This window comes from Gekko japonicus, unplaced genomic scaffold (assembly GCF_001447785.1).
Source record: "Gekko japonicus isolate JY-2015 unplaced genomic scaffold, Gekko_japonicus_V1.1 scaffold2189, whole genome shotgun sequence".
Taxonomy (NCBI): Eukaryota; Metazoa; Chordata; class Lepidosauria; order Squamata; family Gekkonidae; genus Gekko; species Gekko japonicus.
The window spans coordinates 193,316-213,996 of NW_015161468.1; the positions used below are offsets into that span (position 1 = coordinate 193,316).

At 50.7% G+C, this 20,681-nt stretch overlaps 1 protein-coding gene across 1 annotated transcript in view; it reads right to left on the reverse strand.

Moving 5' to 3' along the window:
- Window positions 1–623: 623 nt before the first annotated feature.
- ACE (angiotensin I converting enzyme) overlaps window positions 624–20,681 on the reverse strand; it is a 90,928-nt gene continuing 70,870 nt past the window's right edge. The window contains exons 16-25 of the mRNA XM_015429127.1: window positions 20,437–20,580; window positions 18,677–18,868; window positions 17,648–17,745; window positions 15,224–15,396; window positions 12,102–12,325; window positions 8,703–8,847; window positions 4,528–4,626; window positions 3,560–3,682; window positions 1,336–1,523; window positions 624–814 (exon numbers count right to left, since the gene is read on the reverse strand). Of these exons, the coding sequence (XP_015284613.1) occupies window positions 624–814; window positions 1,336–1,523; window positions 3,560–3,682; window positions 4,528–4,626; window positions 8,703–8,847; window positions 12,102–12,325; window positions 15,224–15,396; window positions 17,648–17,745; window positions 18,677–18,868; window positions 20,437–20,580 (1,577 nt within the window). The remainder of the gene's footprint in view (window positions 815–1,335; window positions 1,524–3,559; window positions 3,683–4,527; window positions 4,627–8,702; window positions 8,848–12,101; window positions 12,326–15,223; window positions 15,397–17,647; window positions 17,746–18,676; window positions 18,869–20,436; window positions 20,581–20,681) is intronic.

The following is a 20,681-nucleotide window of genomic DNA, read 5'->3' on the forward strand; positions in this document are numbered from 1 at the left end:
TTTTTAAACCCAAATGTAATGACTCATCCATTCTTCATGCTTTTTCATCCTTTTTCTTCTTTCAAGAATCCAAACATTTCCAAATACTGGTGTTCTCTGCTTTGGCGCTTGCATAGTTAAAAAGATGTTTTATTTGTTTACTAGTGGGAGGGGCGAGTTCTATGCTTTTGTTAGTGCATCTGCCTGGCATATAGAAGGCTGCAACGTACAGTTGTACGCACAGGCTGGATACATGGTGCATGTGCATAGAAATACTTCATGCCTTGCAAACTAGGCCAGACAGTGCCCACACTCAAAACCCAGACCCATAGGTGCACGTCCGGTAGCTGTACAACTCATATGCAAACACGTGTTGTGTGAATACGTACTTATGCACCTTCACAGCCTAGGTATCCACATGGGAAGACAAACACAATAGCCCTACCTTAGATCCACACAAGCCATGGGCTTCTCTGCATACACACAGGCACACACGCCCACACACACTCTCACACCGATCTGAACGACCACACCCCTCTCTCTGCACCAGAAAAAACAGCTCTGCAACCTGCACACAGCCTCCCACAGTCCCTTTGCACACTCACTGGGGAGGCACGGCGGAGGACGGATGGAAAGCATCCAACCTATTTCAACTCCATTTCAGAGTTAGAACTGAAGATCTTGCTCCTGTCTGAGAGGAATCTGGCCCCCAAGACTAGCGCGGCAATGAAGAGGAGCAGCCCAAGGCCCAGCAAGGTCCACAGGCCCACTGCTGCTTCGTTGCTGTCCAAAGACATGCCCAGGAACTGGACTCTGCTGCTCTCTTGCGCTTGGCCTGCATGAGAATGGAGAGAAACGTAGACACACTTGGCTCTTGTCTTTAATCAGAGGGAGTCAATGGTCATTCAGTGGGAGGAGAAATGATTTCAAATCCTCGGTCTAGCCTCGTTGTTTAATCCCATCCCGGCCTTGATCACAGCTTGCCACTAGGCAGGCCAGTTCCTTGGAGGATGCAGGGCCGGCTAGAGGTGTTTCTGCGCCCTAGACGAGGCTGCCTTGTGGCGCAGATGCCAAACTCCCGGTGGGGCCTGGAAACCTACGGAGCCAGCCACCCTTTTGCTGCTGCCACCACTGCCTCTCCCCCCTTCCCCCACTGCCACCAAAGGGGGGGGCGGGGGGAAACCTTGGTGCCCCATCCAGGGCCTGGCGCTCTAAGCGAATGCCTAGTTCGCCTAGTGGGTGAGCCGGCCCTGGGAGGATGCCATTGTCAGTGGACGACTACTGGCATCTCCCATCCCCACTTCTTTTGCTTCTGGGGCTTGTGTGTCCATGACCAAATGGAAATGCTTTCCGTACCTGCGTAGGGCGTCCAGGTGTATTCAGGCCAGCCCAGGGTTTCCCCGTTTTTCATGTTCTCATTGATTAGCCAGTTTGTTAGTGGGTGGAAATAGGTCAGCAATGCTTCTGCCGACATGTTGGGCTGTCCTGTGATAAGCTGCATGGCTTCAGGCCATGGCTTGCTGTAGCCCAGTTTCATGGCATTCCTGCAGAAAACAGAATGTCCGTCCATGAGTGCATAGACAGGATACTTGCACAATGCCACAGAAACAGAAACATATACTGTGGGCATAAATACAACGAGCTCTAGGAAGAGGCTCTGGGAGAGTGCCCTGGCCTTGGGCACTCGGCATCAATTTGCTGTGGCGACTTGTCAGGACCCACAGCCAAACAACGAAGTACACGCTTCCAGGAAGGTTTTACTTTTATTGGAAAGCCATAGATGCAGTAACATGAACACTGTTAGGAATGGCAGACTACCTAGGCGCATAATAGGATATAGGGCATTCGTATGCCCCCCCCAGCTCTACCCAATTAGATGGACTCCTGCGCGTGGGCATTTGGCGTAGTCTCTAACGGCCGCAAAGCGGGAAGAAAAGAAGCTCCCACGAAAGCTAGACACCACCAGCCTCTCCAGTAACCTTGACAGAAAGGCGTTACAGCTTTGAAGCAAGTAAGCGCATGGGAAGGAATGCACATGAATTATAAACACACACCACACTCATGGCAGCTTCAGCTGACACGACCTCAGCAGGGTATAATGAGACAGAGTCCACCATTTTCTCCAGGGGAACTGATCATAGGAATACATGTAACGCCCAGTGTCTGCTGGGCAGGGAATTTAGTTTGGGTTTAAGACAAACAGCTGTGTGTGAGATGTGGGTGAATCCTTGCGTCACCAATTCTACTATGAATACATGAATTGGTTCAGTCTGTCTTTCAGACCCTTGATGGCAGCACCTCTGGCCACACTCTGTACAAGAGAGAAGGTTTCCCCTAAATTTACCTTGTTCATACCATAACTATATAAAGTTTGCAAACCTCTGTCTTGTTTTGCGATGGTATTTGTATCTAACTCTTTCATTGTTATGTATTGGGATTGAATTGTCCCTGATTGAATCACCGCAGAGACTGGCTGAGCTTGGAGCACAAGAACAATAGCTGACCAGGACTCTGAAAGTAACCAATCTAGTAGTCATGTCATAGAAACAGCCTATCACGGGGAGTGGGGTGTGTTTGGGTGTGGCAATTGCAAGCCATTTAACAGAGCGGGGGCTCTGGAGTCTCGTCTTGTAGTTTTGCTGAAATCACTGAATAAACCAGAGCTGATCACTGCCATGTGTCTGGAACCCAGGATTTAATACTCATAGTAGAATTGGTGAAGCAAGGATTCACCCAAATCTCACACACAGCTGTTTGTCTTAAACCCAAACTAAATTCCCTGCCCAGCAGACACCCAGGAGCTGAAAAACATCAGCAGCAATGAGCTTCATAATTGTTACCAACTCCACTTCAATTCCACAAGCAGCACCACAGATCAAATACCTCTTCCTGATGCTCATCCTCACTGCAAACTCTTTTTTTTTTGGCCCCCCAGAGGGGATTTTTTATTGCTTTTTTCTACAAACTACAAAGAAATAGGGGAAGGGAACTACAATTAGGGAGAAAGTAAAGATAACCACTACTGACTAAAAACCCAAGAGAAGGAGATCATTAGAACAGCTTAAGTACAAAATCATTCCTTAAATCGCTGTTATCTTTTGAACTTAGTCAGACATGCTAAAATATCTTTTAACACTTAGATTTAACTGTTAGAGAGAAACCCCAGAGCATCCCATTATTAGAAACCATATTTTCAAACCATATTTGTCTCACTGCAAACGCTTCACTTCCAGGAGGACATTCCCAGCCAGAGAAATCATACCAGGAACGACAGAGCTCGGAAAGACGGCCCACGTCCCTGACGTTCTCTTGCCTCACCAGCCCAGTCGGAGGGGGCACCGACTGGCTGCAATATGTCTATCATTAATCTGCTGCCAGGAATACCAGCTGGCCACTTGTGGTTTGCTTGGGATTAGACGGAGGGTGGGGCCAGGTGCTGCGGGACGTCACACAGACCACCTCCCAAAGCCTGATAAAGTCCTCCTGTCCCACACTGCTGACTGGAGGGGACAGATCCTTTGCAAACCAGCCTGTGCAAGAATCTGGTCTTTTGGGGTTTTTTTTAAACACACCCACTTACCCCAGAATTGTTCCAGCCTGCTTTGACTGATATATGTCACACTTGTGCAAGGGCCCCACCTGGCCAGCAGCTTCGCACAGAGCTTGGTGGAACTGGAACTGGATGATGAAACTGACGAAGTATCTGGAAGGCAGAGGGTCCATATCATGACTAGATGCAAAAACTCACTTCCCAGTAGGCACAGATGGCACACTCTTGTTGAGCATTTTCACAATCACTCTGGTGAAGAGAGGCGGGCAGCACAGAATGGCATTGTGCCAGTCCTCTCCTTACCTACCCAGCAATAGGGAATCGTAGCCAGCACACCGTGCTGGCGAACTACCTCTATGCTCTAGAATTCCCCAAATGCCACAGAGCTTTCACTTTGGCCCAACTTTAAACGCTACACATTCCCTACTCTCAACATCTGTGTTCCTGCCAACTAAACATAGTCAAAACCGTGGAACCGATGCTATTATCCTGCGTATTTTATAAGGACATTCGTTCCACATATCTCACCCCTGTTCTAGCCAAGTTCGCAGGAAGATCTGATGAATTCTATACATCTCTTCTCTTTAGAGACCAATCTAATAAGACCACCTGTAAAGTGTTCAAATTCTTTGCTGAGGCTTTGACCGTAGGAAAGCAGATGTTCCAAAACTTTTAATAACTTTTATGTATAAATAATTTCATCTGTAAGGCTATGAATTTTAATCCTTGTATATTAATTTTTTTAGGAGCTGCGGTGGCTCAAGTGGTTAAGACGCTGAACTGCAGGCTGTGGAAGGTCGGTAGTTCAGCAGTCCGAGACCCGAGTTGCTGCATGACGGAGTGAGCTCCCGTCTCTAGTTCCAGCTCCTGTCATCCTAGCAGTTCAAAAGCAAGAAATTGCATGTAGATAAATAGGGACCACTTCAGTGGGAAGGTAACAGCGTTCGGCTCATCTTCTGATCGCAATAAATGTTGACGATGACAAATCCTCTCCTTACCTGACATAAGGGACATTGGCAGGAACATGAAATTTTGCCCCTGGGGCAAAATCCTCTTCTGATCTGGGCACAGGTGGACATAAACCTTGGTACTTCAATCTTAGTTGAAAGAAAAGATGACTAGGTAAGTTGAAAAGCTGATGCAAGGTGTTCCAAAAACCACTCTCACAGAGATGAGCACTGTTACAACATTCTGTAGGAACAAGAGAGCAGTGAGCACCAAGTATGTCCTTCCTGTAAGGGGCGAAGCCTAGGTGACGAGGGCGGCTTCTGCTCCTGCCTGCTGGACACTTTGCCCACCTTTGTCCAGAACCTCTGTTACTAAGCCATCGGTTCCTGGATCTCCCCACAGATATTGATTCTGAACCACTGGAACCACCCAGCCTCCACAAAGCTTAAAGAAAATTTCTCAGTTCCCTGTGGATGAGAGGACTCAAGCCTCTGCTCTCCAATATAGGAGAAGACTAACATTCCCAGGAGGCCATGGGATTGGGGATTGGGACTACCACCCCCAGGATACCATCTTCTGATTGAAGATCTCTTTGTAACGTCTAGAGCACTTTATGTTGTTGTAAATGTTGGTTTTATCTTGTTTTCACTGTTTTAACTACTGGCATATGTGCCCTATTTGTGAGCCACCCTGAGCCCACTTGCGGGGAGGGCGGGCTATACATTTGAATAAATAAATAAATAAATAAAGGCGTGTGTTGGTAATTGGGGATTCCCTACTGATAGGGTTAGAAGCTGAAGTGTGCCAACCAGACTTGTCATCTCCAGAGGTATGCTGCCTACTGGGTGCACACATCCAGGATGCGACGGAAAGGGTAGGAAGACACCTCATGCCCATGGATTATTATCTCTTCTTGCTCATCCACGTGGGAACAAATGATACCACCTGGCACAGCCCAGAATGTATTAAAAGAGACTATGTGGCTCTGGGTAAAAAGGTGAAGGAATTGGGAGCACAGGTTGTATCCTCTTCAGTTCTTTCTGTCAAAGGCTGTGGCTTAGGAAGGGAAAGAAGAATACTGCAGATCAGTGACTGGCTACGTAGATGGTGTCATCAGGAAAGGTTTGGATTTTTGGACCATGGCTTACGCTTTCGAGATGAAGCTCTTCTATCCGGAGATGGTTTGCTCCTCACGAGGGTAGGAAAAAATGTGTTTGGAAACAGCCTTGCAAACCTAATAAGGAGGGCTTTAAACTAAATCCCTTGTGGGAGTGAGACAAAAATGCAAAGTCCATTATGATGCCAATAACAGGAGATAAGAAATCCAAAGTTTTGTGGGGAGTGGCACGTATGCTAGATAACGTTAACTCACATGTAAGTACAGAAACAAAAACCTCAGGGTGCATAAAACATGAATTCTGATGCTTCTAGTGCACAGTGTATGGAAAACAAGCAGGAGGAACTTGAAGTTCTAATACAGGAAGGGGACTATGACCTAATAGGCATTACTGAAACTTGGTGGGATGACACTCACAATTGGAATATTAGGACTGAGGGGTAGGAAGGAAGTTGACAGGATCCTGGCAGCGGTGAGGCTTACTACCTGCCTCCTTGACCCATGCCCTTCTTGGCTTGTGAAATCTTGCAGGGAGACCATTCAGGCCCATCATCAACTTGTCCATTAGTTGTAGATTTTCTGGGCTGTATGGCTGTGGTCTTGTCCCTCTCTACTGGGACTTTTCCAGAGGCTTTAAAGGAGGCAGTAGTCTGCCCATCACCCTGCCAACAAAAGTCCATATGGTCAAAGCAATGGTATTCCCAGTAGTCCTGTATGGCTGCGAGAGTTGGACTATAAGGAAGGCCGAGCGCCGAAGAATAGATTCTTTTGAACTATGGTGCTGGAGAAGACTCTTGAGAGTCCCTCCTTGGACTGCAAGGAGATCAAATCAGTCAATCCTAAAAGAAATCAACCCTGACTGTTCCCTGGAAGGCCAGATACTGAAGCTGAAGCTCAAAGACTTTGGCCACCAGATGAGAAGGGAGCACTCACTGAAGAAGAAGACCCTGACCCTGGGAAAGATTGAAGGTCAAAGAAGACGGGGACGGCAAAGGATGAGATGGTTAGACAGTGTCACAGATGCAACGAACATGAAATTGAGCATACTCCGGAGCATGACGGAAGACAGGAGGGCCTGGCTTGATGTGGTCCATGGGATCACAAAGAGTCGGACTCCACTGTGCGACTGAACAACAGCAGCAACAACAGTCCACCCACTCTTGAAAAAGCCATCATTGGACTCAACGGTCCTGACCCACTACCACCCAGTGTCAAAATCACCATTCTTGGGTAAGGTGGTTGAGAGAGCAGTGGCCGAACAACTCCAGGCCTTCCTGGATGATGCTTCCATCCTTGATCCTTTCCAGTCCGGCTTCTGCCCTGGCCATGGGACAGAGACGTCTCTGGTCACCTTTACAGGTGACCTCCACAGACATCTCGATTGAGGCAGGTCAGCGCTGCTGTTGTTATTGGATTTAACGGCAGCGTTTGATACGGTCAATTACGATCTTTTGACCCACCACTTGGCCAATCTAGGAGTATCAGGGGACTGCTTGAAATGGTTTTCCTCCTTTCTCCATGGCTGGGGACAGAGGGTGGCAATGGGCGAGAGGGTCTCCCCATGGTACCCGCTAGAATGTGGACTGCTGCAGGGGGCAATCCTCTCACCAATGTTATTAAACATCTAACTCAGTTCTATCTGTTAATGGACGGTCACCCATCCTCCGTTCCTGGAAATTTGGCTGAGGCTTTGGACGCTGTGGCTGGATGGTTGCAACAGAATTGATTGAAGTTAAATCCATCAAAGATGGAGATCCTGTACCTGGGTCATGGGGGTATGCAGGTGGGCACCAGGCTTTCCACACTGGAAGGGGCACCTTTGGTGCCGGCCCAGTCAGTGAAAAGCCTGGGAGTAACGCTGGATGCCTCCTTATCTATGGAGGGCCAAGGTTTCTGCAGTCACCAGATCTGCATCCTTCAATCTTAGGCAAATCATGCCACTGAAGCCCTATCTCTCCCCACAGGACTTAGCTAAGGTGACCCATGCAATGGTCACTTCCAGGCTTGATTACTACAACTTGCTCTACACAGGCTTACCCCTGAAGCTGATGCGGAAATTACAGCTGGTACAAAACGCAGCAGTGTGCCTGCTGACATCGACGCCTGTGTGGGTTCATGTTTAGTATGTGCCTCGTTAGCTGCACTGGTTGCTGGTTGAGTACCGGATTCATTTCAAGGTGTTGGAGGGGGAGGTATTTGTGAATTCCCTGCCTTGTGCAGGGGGTTGGACTAGATGACCCTGGAGGATCCTTCCAACTCTTTGATTCTGTGATTCTGTCTGGTGTGATTTTCCTTCTGTCCTAGAAGAGGGTCATACATGGAGTCCTTCCTTCCTCTTCTAGAATTCCTGAAGCGCTCTAAGACAATGCCCACAAGCAGATTACTTCCCTAAGCAGTCACCAATAGCAGGAAGGCACATTCTCTCCAGGTTCTATCCTTGAAACTGCCTGAAGAAAGTTAGCTGTCTATACCAAGCCTGTCCATACTAACACACCAGGCCCCACTCGCTTCTTCCTTCTCCCCCACACACCCTACCCCCATTTTGTACCAGGTTTGGTCCCAGTCTTCAGTGGGGCTTTTACATGTCAGCTAGCTGCCATGTTTCACTTGTATTTCTCCTTTCCTGACTGTGGCGCTACAGCGCATGCTTGCTCGCTTGCTTTGCTCGCTTGCTGTAAACAGCGATAGGGAGGCGCTCATGAGACCATGCGAACTGGCGCTGCCAGACTGGGTTATCTGACTAACCTGGAGGAGGAGGGAGGGCTTGCGTTCCACCGTTGGTGTGAATCTTTCTGCTCTCATGAGGCACGGAGACTCTCCCGTTCATTATGTAACCTCCCGCCGGGAGAATCCCCCCCCCCGCGCGTGCGCTTGGATTTCATTTGCTTAGCCATTTGCAGCATCACGCTATATGAAGGGATGCATCCACCCCATTGTCATTTCTAACAATATACCTGTAGATCATGGCAATGGACCTGTAGTCTAATAAAGCATAGCGATTCCCTGGAAATGTGTGTGGAGATTTACTTGCTGTTGAGCCTGACATTACATCCATGCAGTGAAATCCAGCTAAGATGCTGGGATGGGGCCCTCCCACCTGATACTCACCTGAGATTCCACCACTGCTGGTTATACTCGTCATCCTTAATGCGCCCATCGAACACTTTCCACCTCCACTGGTCCATGAGGTAGCCAAAGGGCAGAAAGGCAATCTTGTCCAGTGCAATGCTCATCAAGTAGTTAATGTCACCCTCTGGCCAGGAAGAGGAGGAGCCAAAAGTGTTAACAGGCTAGGAGACCCCCTCCCGCTGACCCCCTTCCGTCCAGTGGTTCAATCTCCTGACACCCCAGCTCTACTCCTCAGATCCTGCAGCTCTGAAAACTTTCTAAACTAATGTCAACAAAGCATTCACATTTACGTATTCAGAATATCGTTTTATTTACTTCACTTATACCCCACCTTTGTCTGCCAAAGGGGCTTTCACTGTTCCCTCTGCCTCCGTTTTATCCTCTCAACAACCCTGTGAGGCAGGCTGGGAATGTGCGACTGGCCCATAGTTCACCCAGAAAGCTTCCATGGCAGACCGGGCAATTTGAAACTGGGGCTCTGACATCCTAGTTGAACCACGACACCGCACCCATCCGACTTCTGACCCAAGGCGGCTTGCAATAAAATGCCAAAAGGCTTCAAAAGATGACAGTGAAACACATCTGAGGAGGACTGACCAAGACCTAATCAACCTACGTCTTCGATTGCTTTTGTTTTGTTTTAGAAGAAGAAGAAGAAGAGATTGGATTTATACCCCGCCCTTCACTACCCAAAGGTGCCTCAGGGCGGCTTACAAATTCCTTCCCCTTCCCCTCCCCACAACAGACACCCTGTGAGGTGGGTGGGGCTGAGAGAACTCTGACACAAACTGCTCTTTTTCGAGGACAGCTGTGCCAGAGCTTGTGACTGACCCAAGGTCATCCAGCCAGGTGCAAGGGGAGGAGCGGGGAATCAAACCTCCCAGATTAGAGTCCGCACACTTAACCACTACACCAAACTGGCTCTCCTGCTTAGCTGATCTGAAGAGCCTATCTGATTTGACAGACAACACAAGAATGGTTTAGCGAATCCATCTGCTGACCCAGGAGGCTGCAGGGCGCAGGGTGTGAGGACGGCCCTGGCTGGTACCCTGATCCATCTCTGCCAGGGACTGTTGCCTTGGCAAATGTTAAGACAGCCTGAGAGCCCATTCAGACATTCCACACGGGGTGCCGCCCACTAGCATGCAGACAGCCACGGTGTGTGACGGCTTGCTTGGTGGAATGTTTCCCTGTGTCAGAAACTCCCTGCATGAAACTTGGCACATCTCGGAGAAGACTCCGCACCAGCAGACCAGCTCCTGGCATTGTGGTGGTTCAGGTGCAGGGAGAGGCACACACAGAGTTCCTCACCTAGACACCGAAGACTTTACCACGTGCTGAATTTTGGAATTGGTTTGGGGGGGGGCAGGGAATAAAGGAGGAGGAAGAAGGGAAGGGACAAGACTGTTGGGAGGAGGAATGAAGTAAAAGAATGTGACGGCACTTTTGCAGGATAATAAAGTGGGGGCACTTGACCGACAGTGGAGCACTTTGGGAAGTTCTGGCCATTGCCTGATGGAAACCTCCCCCTTCTTCTCTCCACGGCAGAGGCTGTCCTCCATTGTGGACTTCTCCTTCCTCCAGTGCTCCAACCACCCAGAAGGAGGCGACAAATGCTGGAAGTGGGAGGGACACACGCTGGGGCAGGCCCCTAGCCAGGATTTCTTGGCTTGTGGGGCAGCCCCCCCAAAAATAAAATTATAAAAATCATGAATTGCAGCACTTCAAACATGAATCGCATTTTAAGCTCCCCCCCCCCAATTTTGACCCAGTGTCAAATAAGAACTGGACTTTTTGGTTGCTTTAAAAAAATCCAGAATTATCTGCAGCAGCTCTTCAAACATGAGTTGTGGCTCATCCCCCACCCCAACCCTTTTTTGCTTCTAAGAAATCATGAATTATTTGCAGCGGCTCTTCAAATGTGAATTGTGCCCCCCCCCCAATCTGTGAAAAGAGGTGCCGTCTTCCATACTCCAGGCCAGGGCTATTTTTGGGCAGGAACGCACAGGAATGGAGTTCCATCTGGCTTCAAAGTTGGCCACACCCACTACAGCCAAAACCTCTGCATGCGTGGCTACAGAGGGAAGGCCTGGAGAGCGACCCCCCGGGCGACTCCGGGGGGGGGGGCTGGAAGGATCAGGGAGGCATTTAAATGCCTCCCCGTGCCTTCCCCAGCCTGTCCAAGGGCCAGCTTGCACGGGCTCCCCGCAACCACAGGGCACCCAGGCAAGCCAAGGGAAGGCATGGAGGTGTGGCCTAATATGTTAATGAGTTCCTGCTGGGCTTTTTCTACAAAAAAAGCCCTGCTCCAGGCCCTAACTTGGAGAAGGGGGGGGGAGAGAGCAAAGTTGGTATTTGAGTTGGAGGCACTTTGGCAACTCCGTTTCCCAAAAGTTCAAGTGGGGGCCCCGATCCCTTTTCTTTTGGCTGGTGATGGAAACCTGAGACCCACGCAAGGCATTGTGCCCCAAGCTGTGGGATGACAGAAGACGAACCCAGAGCAAAGGGACAAAACCCAGGCATGCCTTCTCTCTCTTTCTCTCTCTCTCTCTCTCCCTCCCTTTCCTTCCCCGGCCCCTCCCGCTGCAGTGGGGAGGCTGGGGAAGGAAAGAAAAGCTGCCCTGCCTCTTCTGGTCAGTTTCACTCCCCTGGGATCAGCCATTCCCTTTAACTGCTGATCAGCAGGGAGTGAAACTGACCAGGAGTGGCAGAGGGACTTCCCTTCCCTTCCCCAGCCTCACCACCACCGAGTGCCATGCAGGCGGGGGGGGGTTGGGGGCAGTGTTCCCTCTAAGCTGAGTTAGTGTGAGCTAGCTCACAGTTTTTTAGCCTCCAGCTCACACTTTTTTGTCTTCGCTCAGGAAGGAGGGCTCCCGAGCAAACTAATTTATGCAGTAGCCAAATTGCTTGCTCACAACTTTAATGCCGGTAGCTCACAAAGTAGAATTTTTGTTCATAAGACTCCACAGCTTAGAGGGAACATTGGTTGGGGGGGGGGCTGGCATCCTCCCGAGGTGAGGCAGGACTTACAGGTGGTGGGGCTCCGCCCCCAAATGCCCCACAGGCTACAGGCCTGCTCTGGTGCAAAGGACAGCTTCTCCAACACTGGAAGAGGCGCACAAGCAGAAAGGAGGAGCAGCGTCCAACTGGCAGCATCAAATTTACTTTGTGATATTAATGTAGGTTAGAAGTGTGGGCAGCAAGACCCCCCAAGGCCTTTCCCAGCTGACTGAAGGTTCAGCTTTTAAAAACTAAGTCTCTTGCAATGTTTTTGGTCTAAAGAACTAAGAACCCTTGACTATAACAGCCCTTGAGGCCCATAACTCTCTGAAGCTCATGGTTTCTGAAGTCTTACTGTGGTGGCCTCGTCCTGCTTACCCAGGTTGTCTTCTACCCGATCCAGGAGACTGATGCTGTACAGGTGTTTGGGGGTGGACACTGACAAGGCCATGACGTCTCCGATGGCTTCATGGAACCCCGGATTGGCCCCATCGCGGAAGGATATGGGCTGGTCTTTGTACTGCAGGAAGTACTGCACGTGGCCCATTTCATGGTGGACCGTGATCAAATCATCCATATTCACAACAGTGCACTGTTTAATCCTGAAGCAAGAGAGAAGGGAGGAGCACAACTATGACAAGGAGAAGGAACAATCCAGATTTGCGCATGAATGCTCACTTTCTCCAAGCCCACAAGTCAGTCTGCACCAACTAGTTTGGAAAGAGCTCCAGGCAGACAGCAAGCAAGCCACAGAAGGAGCTGAGATGTATAGAGCAACAGCCCCAGGTGACTTTTGCAAGGAAGCTAGCCAGAAACGGCAAGGGAGGATGCACACCAAGAGACTTGGGTCACGAGGGTGGAGTCAAGCACCTTCGCCAGGTCAGAGACAGCAGTGCACTCACCAGGTGTGAGTTCGGCCCACCTAGCAGGCAGCCTCTGGTTACAGCAGCTCCTACACTCAGCTCAGTGTGTCCTGTAAGGTCCCACAGCATCTTCCTCAATGCCTCTGGTGCTTCTTGTTCACCCAGAAAGGTCAGCTGATTGATCCTACAGCTGTTTCAGGAAAGCTCTTACCAAAAAGGGACACCTTGAGCCTTTCCTCTGATTTCTGATTTTGGTTTGCTAATGGCTAATTTGTGAGCATTGTTTTTTTCATTTACAGGAACAAGCGAAGGGAGAAGGGAAGGAAGGGGAGAGAAAGGGACCAAACAAACAAACAAACAAAAGAGAATATGAAACATAAAGAAGAAGAGAAGAGATTGGATTTATACCCCGCCCTTCACTACCCAAAGGTGTCTCAGAGCGGCTTACAAACTCCTTTCCCTTCCCCTCCCCACAACAGACACCCTGTGAGGTAGGTAGGTGGGGCTGAGAGAACTCTTGACAGAAACTGCTATTTTTTAAGAACAGCTGTGCCAGAGTTATGCCTTGCCCAAGGTCATCCAGCCAGGTGCAAGTGGAGGAGGAGTGGGGAAGAAAACCCGGTTCTCCCAGATTAGAGTCCGTGCACTTAACCACTACACCAAACTGGCAGAGGCAGATGTGGCACCCTTGAATGATCAGTTCCAACTATTCCCAACTATATCTGTGACATTCTTTCAGCTGCATGAGATTTGGCTTGGAGACAAGGGCAGGAGCCAAGGGGGAGGAAGGCATGGAGTATGAGGCCAGGCTACAGAGAAAGTAGCAACAACGGCAGCAAAGAGTTTGGCCTCCAGGAGGGAGCTGCATGTCGCTGATGCCAGTGAGGCCCACAGTCCTGGGATGAACAAATGTAAATAAATAAATAAAATAAATATTCCCAACTATATCTGTGACATTCTTCCAGCTGCATGAGATTTGGCTTGGGGACAAGGGCAGGAGCCAAGTGGGAGGAAGGCATGGAGTATGAGGCCAGGCTACAGAGAAAGTAGCAACAATGGCAGCAAAGAGTTTGGCCTCCAGGAGGGAGCTGCATGTCGCTGATGCCAGTGAGGCCCACAGTCCTGGGATGAAACAGGCCAGGACCAGGATTCATACAGGGATTGGAAGGAGTGAACTTCCAGTGCCAGGAAAAGAGACAGAAAAATATCACCAAGACAGATTTGGGCCCCAGGACACGATATCTTCCTGGTTCCATGTCTGGACCTCCCACTATTGTTCTTTTTTAAGTATCAGTGCACATGTGTCTTCACAGTGGGGCAAATGATGCTCCCCTAAGGCTGCTTTCAGCCTTCTCCTCAGGCCAAGGTCCTGTGCCAATGAGGTTCCCATTGAATCCTGACAAGACAGAGTTAATGTTGAGTGGGAAGCTCCCCACTTCTGATGGAGTCCAACTGTCTCTCGTGTCTCAGTTAAGAACCTTGGGTAATACTGGATCCAGCTTTATTGCTGGAGAAGCAAGCTGATGCAACTGCAAAAAAAAAAGGCATTCTACCAACTCCACTTAGCCTAGAAGATGGCCCCTACCTTGGCTTGTCTGACCTGGCCACATGGATCCATGCTATGGTTACCTTGAGGCTAGACTACTGGAATGCAGGGGGTCTGCCCTTAAAGACAACTCAGAAACTCCAGCTGGTACAGAATACAGCAGTCTGGCTGCTATCAGATGTTAAGTGGAGTCTGGGTATCACTTCCATCCTACAAATACACCATTGGTTCCTGATCAGTTACGAGGTTCAGTTCAGTCTTCTACAAACCCCCAATGGCACTCCTGTCTCTCCTGCTGTGTTTCCACTGCAACAGCTTCGCTTATCAGAGCAAAGCCTTCTGAAGGTGCCATCGTGCAAGCAGGTAAGACCAGCAACTGCCCCATGTAGCCTGCACACTCTCTGCGGCTGCTCCCACATTGTGGAGCTCTCTGCCTGAGGCTCTCCAGAAGCTCCATGCACTCCTGTCCTATTGCAAAATGGGCAAAAGGGAACTGTTCAGGAGTGGAGCTGTGATGCAATGGATCCGCTCGGGAGGGGACCTCTACTGGGAACCGGGTGTTTTTACGTCCAGTCCTTCAACCCCAGGCCCTTGGCATTATGTTGCTTTACGAGGAATCTTTGCTGTTACTCAAACATTGCTCTTTTACCTTCTAATCTGCTTTGCTTTATTAGGAATCACTGCTGTCAGATTCAAATGTTGTTATCCTCGAAATATTATATTTTGCAATTGCCTCACACGGATAGATCGAATAGTTCTATCATACTTGTAGTCTGTCTTGAGTCCCATTGAGAAAGGAAGGTTATTAATGAAAATAAATAATAATCAGGAAGCAATTTTAAATTAATTTTTTTTAAAAAAATTGCTAGGAGTAGTTAGGCTAAAAGAGAAGGTGGTACCAAGGGGGTGTGTGTGTGTGTTTCCAAACCCCCCCCCCCAATTCCTGGGTGGCCAGAGTCAGAGTCCGGGTTGGGGGGGGATCCCAGTCCCTTCTGGGCAGGAATCAAGATAACCGATGCCAGGCGAGGGAGGGGCCACCAAGGCTGCCCTCCTTTGGACAGCCCGTCTCTCCCCGGGGATGGCGGAAGCACCTGAAGTCCTTGCGGTTGTAGAAGTCCCAGGCTGAGGCGTGGCACACCACTTCCCTGCCATCCGCTGGCTTCTCCAGCATGGACCGGTTCCAGAACTCCGGTGGCATAGGGATGAGGCCCAGGGATTGGAAGAAGCTGTCCGACTGCTCAAACATCTTCTTCGGGGTCCAGCCCTGTGGAGAAGACAGGAAGAGTCCGAAGGAGGCAAATGGGAAAGGCTGCAGCGTGACGGGCAGGAGGACAAGGCAAGGGTGGGGCTGCGCTCTGCAGGGTCCCCTGCGAGGTCAAAGCCAGCAGGAACGGGGAAGAGGGCCAAAGAGCCGGGAAGCAGCCGGGGCAGTCATGCCAGGAGGGGTGTTAAGCGGAGAGGGTTTCAGGCTTCAGCTCTGGTCTTCCCAGGTTCTGTACCTTTCTTGAAAGCTAGCAAAGAATGCCATCTGGGCTCTGCCACCAGCACATGAAACAGGCGCTGCAAAGTCACCCAGAGAGGCAGGGGGGTGAGCCCCCTGCCCCACCTCTGGAAGCCCCCCCCCCTCCCCCGGGGTTCCCTCAGAGGGTGAGTCTTTTCTCCAGGTACAAGGAGACCTTGTACTTGAACTGGCTGTTCATGGTTATCATGAAGCAGATCTGGGATGACTTTAATTCACGGTGGTGTTTACGGTTCCGTGCACATTCGAATGCCAGTTTGCCTGGATTATGGCCCACACCAAGGCTTCAGAAGGGGACAATCTCGATCAGACTGGCTGTGGTGAGCCTGCGAGGGCTCCTGGAATCCCTACAACACCATGGAAGGGCAGCCTGGGGAGGGGAGGGGAATAGCCAACCATGGAATGGCTGCTACGGGAACTGGTGCCAATCACCCTCCCCCCCTCTGGCTACCATCAGCCCCCCCACTCATGCCTCCCTTCCCACCAACCTGCTACCTGTGGGCCTCCCCCTGTGCACCCTTTCCCAGCCTACGCGCAAGCCTTCCCACTCACCATGCTCACAGCTGCCAGGTAGAGTGATCACAAGTGAGCCGGGAGGGGAAGGGAGCAGGGGCAGGGGCCGTGGGCAGGTGCGTGGGCCGGGGGAGGGGGGAGTCCGCAGCAGTGCACCCTGCCAGAAGCCAAGAGCCCTGGACCCCCCCCCCCAGTGGGCTGACACCAGCCCTGGTAGCCCCTTGGGCGGAGGCATGAAACAAAAGGCAACGAGGGATCTGAGCTTGGGAGCAAGAGCTGGACTTATTTCTTGGCTGGCTTCAGGCCCTACTGGAACCAGTGGCAATCCCAGTTCTCCCTGTTGAGCACCAGGCTTAGAAGTGGGGATACGCGTCTGAAAGGACCTTCTGCTCTGCTCCTAGCGGGTGTGCCCTCCTTGGCAGCTAAAGTCCCAGCAAGACTTAAATGTCACTGTTATGTATGGAATGGAATGTATGTGTGTATTGAGCTTGAGTCTGATGCAAGGTATTGTAAACCGAGAACAAGAGAACAGCAATCATAACGCATGTTTTGGGATCCCGCCATTATACTGTGCGTATTAATGATGGTAGAGTGATGAAGCGCCATGTAGACCAGTTGTGCAAAAGGTGGGCCGACTCAGTCCCTGATTCCATTAAGAATATAAGAAGAACATAAGAGACGCCAATGTTGGATCAGGCCAAAGGCCCATCCAGTCCAACACTCTGTGTCACACAGTGGCCAGAAATACCAGGTGCCACCTTCCCCAGGTGGCTGACGTACCTGACACGGACAGTCAGGTAGAGTCTCCGGACTCCAAACAGGCTGAGGACTTCCAAGCAATGGAATCCCCAGGCATAGTCGAGGGCGAGCAGAGCCACGACTATGGACTCAGGCCACGGACTCTCAGTCCCATTAGGGATCAGGCTGAACCCACTAACAGGGAGCCCGAAGCTCTTCTTCCTACCCCACCAACAGAAAGAGTAAGACGATCCCAACGGGTTAAGCAGCGTCCTGCTTACTTAAAAGACTACGTCTGTTCAAGGGTTGTCTTGTCTTAGGGGGGAGGATTGTTATGTATGGAATGGAATGTATGCATGTATTGAGCTTGAGTCTGATGCAAGGGGGGAAGTAAACTGATTGGCCTTTATGCACTAAATATGAATGGTTGTTATCTGACGTGTGGGCGTGGCTTGCCAAGCCCGGACTGTTTAAAAAGGAGCCTGTTGCTCTGTTGTTTGTCTCGTTCTGGTTCTTCTGACTTCGTGTTCAATAAAGCTGTTATCACTGTTCACCTGCTGCCTCGAGTCGCGTATCTAACAGTCACTGGCAGAGTGCCGTAGCCTTAGGCCCCACCTTAAACGGTGCCTGAAACAAAACTGCTTAGGTGTTCGCCCCAGAGGGCTTCAAAAGAGGGAAGGGGTACCAGTTATTTCCCACGGGGGAAAGTGCAGGTAATCATTAACCAAAGCCCAGCCGCGCCCACCTGACTTTTCATAGCTGGCGTCGCATCCACTTTGATGGCATCAGGAAAGGGCATAACAAGCCCAAAGATATTTGACCACGACTGGGCCCACATGTTCCCTAGGAGAAAGCAGAGAAAGACCAGCTGAATCAGAGCCCCCCCCCCCAAACCAGCACTCACTTTCTGGGAAGAGAAACGGTTGCTTCATCAAGGTGGGGGGGGGGCTGCAAGGCAAATGCCCCCCCCCTCCGGGCAGCCACACTCTCACCCCTATTGAAGCTGGGGTTTCATATTATTATGGGATCTACCAGGGCTCTTTTTGTAGAAAAAGCCCAGCAGGAACTCATTAGCATATTATGCCCCCCCCCTGACAGCACCGCTCATTAGCATATTATGCCCCCCCCCTGACAGCACCGCTCATTAGCATATTATGCCCCCCCCCTGACAGCACCGCTCATTAGCATATTAGGCCACACCCCCATGTTACCAGAAGTGTGGTCATCCAGCCACACCCACCTTGTGCTTGTTATTCTGTTTACCTTGTTTGTGGTCAAACCAGGGCCTTTTTTTTTGTAGCAGGAACTCCTTTGCATGTTAGGCCACACACCCCTAATGTAGCCAATCCTGATGAGTTCCTGCTGTTGGGCGTGGCCTATTATGCTAATGCGTTCCTGCTGGGTGTGGCCAACTTGGGAGCCAGCCGGAACTCGGTTCCTGTGCGTTCCTGCCCAAAAATAGCCCTGGTCTACTCCTGGGGCTTGTTTGCTCCTGTCCTGAGGAGTCAGCATGGGGCTTTGTGTCACCAACATAGCTTGTGCAGCAGCTGGGTGTGTGTGTGAAGGCACTTCCCCCTGCACTCAAGCGCCTCGTTGGCTGCCTCTGAGGGACAGGGACTCCAAAGGCATTCCTCCCCAAAGCAGAACTCTTGCTTTTACTCTCTGTTTTACTCCGACGTAGTCCAACACAAGGAACAGAACCATTTGGGGCCCTTCCTCAGGCGTGAGCTCAGGGGCTCTGGATGGCCACGTGCGGAAGGACCGAGGGGCATACCTAGCAAATGAGCTGGAATTGGGCCCTTGAGGTTGATGTGCTCAGCACCGTAGGTCTTGTGGAGTGCCCTGCGCACGTAGGCGTGCAAGTTGAGGTATAACGGCTGAAGTTGCTGCCAGATCCTCTCCAGGTCCGCTTCAAATGTGGGTGATTCATACAGAGACCTCCAGAAAGCACCGCTGTCTGCATGCCCTGCAGGAAGGAGACCATCAAAGACTTTCAGTAGCCAACCTCCAGGAGGAGCCTGGAGACCTCCTGGGATTGCAACAGGCCTCCAGGCGACAGGGATTGGTTCCCCTGGAGGAAACGGGCCGCCTTGGAGGGTGGACTCCCTGGTGTGACCCTCCGCTGAAGTCCCTCCCCTCCCCCACCCCCAAATCTCCAGGGATTTCCTCACCCGGGGCTGGCAGGCCTACCAAGTGCTGCAAGGGCGTCATGCCCAGGAACACCCATTCTGCTGCCCTCACGTTGAGAGGGAAAGTTGCCTCAGAGAGCAACCTCTTCCTACTGTTTCCTCAGAAGAAGTCGGCAGACTATGGGAATCTGCAGCTTCTCCGGAAACAATATTCATATTCATATACCATTTTCCCTGTTCCACATGCTTCACAGAGATTGTCATAGTAGCCATCACCAATGAAAAAAGGAAAAAGAACTGTGACAATTTAGCACTTGGTAATATATTCATAAATCATAATATACAATTATAGTCCATTGAAGCACATAGCTGTAAGCACAGCCTCATGATGAAGTGAATCAACAGTGTATTTCCAATACGTCACCAAGAGAAATGAATTGTTGAATGACAGTTTTTGTACACACCCTTGTTCAGAAGAAGATCATTGTTGAAACGACACACCATTCCAGAGACCAACGTCTACATTCACTATATATATTACTTATTTTCTGTTATTGTATATTATGATTTATGAATATATTACCAAGTGCTAAATTGTCACAGTTCTTTTTCCTTTTTTCCTTGGTCTTATTACTGTGCCCATTCTTGTAACTATTCTATACAGTAGTCATCACACCATGGTAGGCCAAAGTTACTGTACTCGCGTCATGGAGGAGGACTGAGGCTCGCCTAAGGCTACCTGCTGGATTTGTGGCCAAGGTAAGATTTGAACCAGCAGACTCCTGGATCCCCGCTTACTCTCTGAGCTGCCATCAGTGGGTGGGACTGCCCCAAAACGATGGCACAGCAGATGGGCCGTTGTGGCGAGGAGAAGTGGAGGGGGGCTGCCCTCAGGACCACCCTAGAGCGCTTCCGCCGGGGCAGAGCAGGTGGCCTCGGGACTGACACAGTGGCCCCCTCCTGTTTGGGGCCCGCTTCCCAGGGCCTGGGCCTGAGCCAGCCCTTCGCAGTGCATGGCCACACTTACCATTCAGTGTGGCAGCTTTATTGCTCAGGCTGACATATCTCTTGTACTGACTGCGGATTTTTTTCCCTGACACGTCCCGCCAGTCTTTCCAGGCGTTAAGGAGTTCGTCGTAGTCTCTTGACTGGGCCATGATGTCTGTAAGTTCTAGACGAGGAATAAACACAGGGACAACTCTGGGTGGGACTGCCCCAAAACGATGGCACAGCAGATGGGCCGTTGTGGCGAGCAGGAGTGGTGGAGGGCTGCCCTCAGGACCACCCTAGAGTGCTTTCACCGGGGCAGAGCAGGTGGCCTCAGGACTGACACAGTGGTCCCCTCCTGTTTGGGGCCCACTTCCCAGGGCCTGGGCCTGAGTCATCTGTGCATGGGCACACTTACCATTCAGTGTGGCAGCTTTATTGCTCAGGCTGACATATCTCTTGTACTGACTGCGGATTTTTTTCCCTGACACGTCCCGCCAGTCTTTCCAGGCGTTAAGGAGTTCGTCGTAGTCTCTTGACTGGGCCATGATGTCTGTAAGTTCTAGACGAGGAATAAACACAGGGACAACTCGCACCCAAGACTAGATCTTGTACCTCCATCCTTGGCAGTATCTGGTCACCCCCATTCCCAACCTGGCCCCC